The 6,000-nt window shown below is 42.9% G+C and overlaps 1 protein-coding gene across 2 annotated transcripts in view; it reads right to left on the bottom strand.

Annotated features, from left to right (window-relative positions):
* Positions 1–1,190: 1,190 nt before the first annotated feature.
* Tango6 (transport and golgi organization 6 homolog) overlaps positions 1,191–6,000 on the bottom strand; it is a 175,273-nt gene continuing 170,463 nt past the window's right edge. The window contains exon 17 of one of the 2 annotated variants that reach the window (XM_077105808.1): positions 1,191–3,760. In XM_077105808.1, the coding sequence (XP_076961923.1) occupies positions 3,584–3,760 (177 nt within the window). In that variant the 3' untranslated portion in view covers positions 1,191–3,583. The remainder of the gene's footprint in view (positions 3,761–6,000) is intronic. The other variant, XM_077105807.1, reaches the window with a different exon arrangement.

Raw genomic sequence — 6,000 nt, 5'->3', positions numbered from 1 at the left:
AAAAACAAGCTGAAGGGATTTCAGGTAGAAAAGGTCTGCACCTGTCCTCTTGCTCAGAGTCATCACTTTCCTTACCTCCTTGCCTCTTCTGCTCTCCTCACCTTGAGTTGAGGCTCTTCCCCCAACCCTCACCTCTGGGCCCTTTACCTGGAATTCCTGTCCCCAGCTGTCTCTGGGGGTGCTCCTTCCCACCTTTACTCACTTATCAACTTCTCATCAAGGCCATCTGAGGATGACTTCCTATGATCTCAGCTCCCCTCTTTTCTGACTCCCTGCTTCCCATCTGCCTTCCTGAGGGCAGATGGCCTTACCGCATAGCATCTCTCATACCATTCAACCTCCTACCCATTTCACTGATCCTATTTGTTGTCTGTCTCCTTCCACTGCAGTAACTGCAAGCTTCCTGAGGGTGAGGATTTGTCTGTTTTGATCACTGCTGTGCTCTCAGTGTGTGGTGCAGCATCTGGCACATAATAGATGATCAAGAGGTTGCTGTTGTTGTGATTTGCTTCCCCTGACCCTAGTCCTTGGCACCTTGGCTTTATATGTGGATGGGTGAGCAGAGCCATAGTAAAGTAAAGGAATAAGAGAGAGATGAACATATGCAGCAGAGAAAAGACAGGAGGATATCAGGAAATGTGGAAAACTGTGTGGAGGTATGATAAGGAGCAAAGCAAGACTGCTGATTAAATAACTAAGGACTTGTAGAAGGGCAAATTTATTCCAAGAAGAAAGAAAAACAACGCAGAGAAGGGAAGATTTCCAGAATGTTCAGAAAGGCTAACCTGAACAAGCAGGCAATTCCTGGGCAGAAGCCTGGGGCTTGGCTAAGGCACTGCTTTAGGCCCATACATGTCTCTTGTCACAGTGCATTCAGTTGTAGGTCAAGGGTATGGACAGGGGGTGAGGAATGAGGAGGAAGAGACCAGGAAGGGAAAGATGGGATAGGAAGAGAGACAGGTCAAGCAAAGGGGAGTGCAAGTGTCTAGCCACTGGATAAGGGAGGGGATGAAGGTGATGTCCAGGAGAAACTCAATGGTAGATGTGGAGAGAGGGCACCAGGAAGAAAGCAGCTTCTGAGGGAGAAGAGATGAGGGGAAGCAGGTGGAAAGACACACTTCACAGGCTCCACTGTGCAGGGAAATTTCTTGCCATTGTCCAGGTCCCTTGCAGTTCTATGCCTTTTAAAATTCAATTGTGCTTTCATTATCCTATTGTGTTCTTTCCCAAGGATTTCTCTCTCTCTCTCTCTCTCTCTCTCTCACACACACACACACACACACACACACACACACACACACACAAATTTGAAAGAATTGTTTAAAAACTTGGAAAATTTTAATAATCCAGTCATGTTTAGAAGGGTTTCACTAAGGAATCTTCTCAAATGTGGTAACAAAGTCAGAAAGTCACTCTCTTAAATTAATCAAAGCAATAAAGAACTGATGCTTTTAGCCTCTTGTCAAATAGTTCAAATTAAGAGACATTTTGTAAATAGAAACACAGGGACTAGGATGCTCTGAGAGGCTCTCAAGGTTTTTAGATTAGAGAATTTCTCAGTGTAATCAAAGTGATCAGTTAGGGTATATTCTCAGAACTAGAATGCATTTGATGCATATAAATTAGTAAGTTTGATCAGTCACTGAGAATATGCATCTGGTTGTCTAAAGTGGGTTTTGTGGACGCTAAAGAAGTCTAAAAAACAAGCATTCTTAGGTGCATCTGGTTGGTCTAAAGGAGATCCTTCCCTGATGTAAAAACTACAATCCTGATCTTCAAGACATTCTTGATTTGGAGAATAGAAACTAATGCCACTTCACTAGCTAAACAGAAATATTCCTTAAATATTCCTAACTACCTGTTCTAATTATTTGTTCACTAATCTCACCGTGACCCATAACTGAATATAAGTTGGCCTCTTGAAAGAGTTGCTTACCAAGAAGGTTCTAAGCTAAGATCCTGGTGTGTAATCTGGCCAGAGAAAGAAATATCCTGTTGTTAACTGGCAAATGGACAAATTTATACATAGATCCTTTAGTCACTTGAGTTTTCAGAAATTGTATTTTGGTTCCCCTGGGTCTGGATACCCCAGAAGGCAGGGATAAAGTCCTGTGATAAAATTCCACTCCTACCCCTACAGAGCAGAGGACTGATTAAGGAACTCTGCATTAGCCTTGTCAAAGTGTGGACAATGGGGAGGGCTTATCTCAAGTGGCCAGGCAGTTTCTCCTTTTTGTCATCTCTTTTAACTTTAATTAAAATGCGGTGGCCAAAATGTATAAATAAATAGAGACCATGGTGCCACATCTGAAATCATTTCAATAAACCTGGCATCAGGCCACAGTGTGAAACCCACTTGCCACCTGCATTTCAGATCACTTCATTGTTTAAACACTCAAGCTTCCAAAGGAGCAGAGGATTGAATGCAGGACACCAGCTCTCTGAGATGCCGTGGTCCCTTCCCGCTGATAATCAGGGCAACTCCTTGCAAACAGCAGCAGAGGGAATGAGAGGAAATGGCGCCAGTGGACAAACAGGGCTTACTCTTCTTCTCTGGAAGATTCAACCATTCAATCAGCGTATTTTCTTTCTGAGAAGCAAAGCCTGCTCAACTCTACAACTTTCCATCTCAATATCAGAAGACCATATTTAGACTTGTTGTTCCCAGCCAAGATAATTTTATTCCATTTTGCGTTTTAGACACTACTTCCTTTCCCTGGCTCCCAAGTCATCTCTTACTCACATGCTTTTTTAGGAGCAAGACAATTAGCTCTGCATGCTCCTTGTTATCATAAAGAATAATAATCTCACCATTAAAGAATACCAAAATATGTGAACTATGGGTGGCCAACTCCTCCTCAAGGAGCAAGAGAATGGCCATTTAATCAAATTCCATCAGTCATGCTAGCATTATACTTCCATTTGGAGACATCTGTTTTTGAGGGGGGAATACTAGGATCCCAGGGGTGCTTTACCACTAAGCTATGCCCCCAGTACTTTTTTTTTTTTTGTACTGTGCATTAAATCCAGGGTCACTTAACCAGTGAGACACATCTCTAGCCCTTTTATTTTTTAATTGGAGACAGGGTCTTGCTAAATTGCTGAGGCTGGTTTTGAACTCATGATCTCCTGCCTGTCTCCCGAGCTACTGGGATTACAGGCATGTGCCACCACACCTGGCTCCCAGCCCTTTTAATTTTTTGAGACAGGGTCTTGCTAACTTGCTGAGGCTGGCCTTGAATCTGTGATTCTCCTGCCTCAGCCTCCTGAGTCACTGGGATTGTAGGCATGCGCCACCATGCCCAGCTAGGAGACATTATTCTTTAAATTCTAAAGGACAGTGAAAAATGTGCAGATCAATGAAATTTGTAATATTTTTTCTTTTAATGGCACATGTTTCAGGCTGGGTGCAAGATGACTAACTAGATGCTTTAGGACAGTTAGCCTGAAGACCCAAGTAATCAGTGTGATCTCAAGGTCAGCCATATTGCTAGTGTCAAAGAGGCAGTGAGGCCACCTGCTGGAAAACTTAGACATTGCTCTGGCTACTTGCTCCTTGTTCCTTCCTGGCCTTGAGTCAGGTCTATGGCAAGACCATGATCTTTTTCTCCAGCTTCTGTGGTGGGAACAAGAAGTTTCTCATGATCTCATCCAGTTCCTCCAGGGCCAGCTGGGCATGGAGCTTGGCCACATCATCAGACTCCAAACGCACCACGTGCTTCAACAGGTGGTAGAGATCCTTGAGGACGTCTCTCAGCACCTGTAAGAGACAGACAGGGTCATGACCATCTGTCTACTAGGAGGAAACCCATAGGATCCCTTAAGAAGATAGTGAATAGCCCTCAGGTTGGAGAAGCAGGGAGGGGTGGCTGTGGCACTTGTCCTGAGATAGGTTTCCCTTGTATTTCTCTTTACCCCTGATGCCTCACTGCATAGCTTTGGGAACTGCTGTTCCTCTTTACTCCAGGACCAAGGATACATCCCAGACCTATTCCTTCAGTCCCAAAGCCTGGCAGATATCTCTGGAGCACAGATGGGCAAGGCTGCCCACATACAATCACTCTCAAAACAACTGACTACTAGCGTGTTCCTCTCAAGTCCCCAGAAAGTCTCTTGCCAACATCCACACAGGTATTTATCTTATGAAATTCAGGAGGCTACTTCTTCAGCAATTATACCTTTATTGCTGCTACTTTTATAATTTTTCACTGAAGTTCCATTTCCATATTTTCCCCTCATATATGTGTGTGTATGTATGTGTGTGTGTATGTATGTATATGTACATATATTTCAACTGCCACTCTGTGAAGGACTGCATGGATGGACCCACACCCATTTTTCACTACCCATGTTTTGATCTCATGGTCTGATATGGAATTTGGGAGGGTTCTAAAAGCACCTGCCCCCAGTACCTACTATTTTCCTACAAAATCTTCTCAGTTTCTCACTTGGGAGTGAGAACTACTGGCAAGAAGCAGGTTTCAAACAAATAGGGAAACTCAGAGTAAGGGGGATTTAGGGACCATCTGATCAAACTAGGGACAGAAGACAATAGGTCACAAGGAGTCATCTGACTTGCCTGAAGCTATGTGCGGAGTTACTTCTGGTCTAGGGCTTATTGCCTCAAAACCTACTATTGTTTAGGCTAAGAACTATATTAGATACTTTCTATATATTTTCTAATTTTATGCAGGTTAACTCAGGAAAAACCTGGTAGGGGGTTGGGGATATAGCTCAGTGGTAGGGGTGCTTGCCAAGCATGTGTGAATCTCTGGGTTCAATCCTCAATACCCCCTTAAATCAAATTAAACAAAAAACTAGTAAAATCAGGTTTCTAATTCCAGAGTCTGTGTTCATATTTTATATTTTTATTGAAAAGCTAATACAGTACAAAAAACACACATAAAATATAAAAATAAATAAAAAACCCCACACACCTACACATTAAAAAATCAGGTATGATGGCACATGCCTGTAATCCCAGTGGCCCAGGAGACTGAGACAGGAGGATTGCGAGTTCAAAAACAGCCTCAGCAATGGTGAGGTGTCAAGCCACTCGGTGATTTCCTGGGATATGGCTTAGGGGTCGAGTGCCCCAGAATTCAATCCCTAGTAGCCAGGAAAAAAAAAAAAATCAGGCTCTTGGGGCTAGGGTTGTAGCATAGTGGTAGAGCACTTGCCTAGCATGTGTGAGGCACTAGGTTCGATTCTCGGCACCACATATAAATAAATAAAATAAAGGTTCATTGACAACTTAAAAACAAACAAAATTCAGACTCTTGCTGGGTGCATCGGCACATGCCTATAATCCTGGTGACTCTGGAGGTTGAGGCAGGAGGATGGCAAGTTTGAGGCCAGACTCAGCAACTTAGTGAGGTCCTAAGCAACTTAGAGAGACCCTGTCTCTAAATAAAAAAATAATAATTAAAAAAAAATGGCTAGGAATGTAGCTCAGTGGTAAGGTGCCCCTAGGTTCAATCTCTGGTATCAAAATAAAGATTAAACAAATATATACATAACTAAATATATATATATATTTTACAAATTATATATATATATATATTTTATTCAAGATTCCTGAGAGTACACAACCTCCTCTCCACCCAATGCTGGGGATCAAACTCAGGGTCTTTTGCATACTAAGCACATGCTCTAGTACTAACCTACACCCTCAGTGTCCCCTTTTGTACCTTTTTAATATTTTTTATGAGATATTACCTATTAAAAATGATTAGGTGCTGGCTGTGGTAGCACACTTTTTTTTAAATTTTTTGGTACTGGGAATTGAATTCAACCACTCAACCACTGAGCCACATCCCCAGCCCTATTTTGTATTTTATTTAGAGACAGGGTCTCACTGAGTTGCTTGGAGCCTTGAAGTTGCTGAGGCTGGCTTTGAACTCATAGTCCTCCTGTCTCAGCCTCCTGGGCCACTGGTATTACAGGCATGTGCCACCATGCCCAGCCTGGCACATTTTTAATGATAGCTTCTCGGAAGGG

The sequence above is a fragment of the Callospermophilus lateralis genome, chromosome 18, assembly GCF_048772815.1.
Source record: "Callospermophilus lateralis isolate mCalLat2 chromosome 18, mCalLat2.hap1, whole genome shotgun sequence".
Lineage (NCBI taxonomy): Eukaryota > Metazoa > Chordata > Mammalia > Rodentia > Sciuridae > Callospermophilus > Callospermophilus lateralis.
This window is presented reverse-complemented; position numbering and strand designations above follow the sequence as displayed.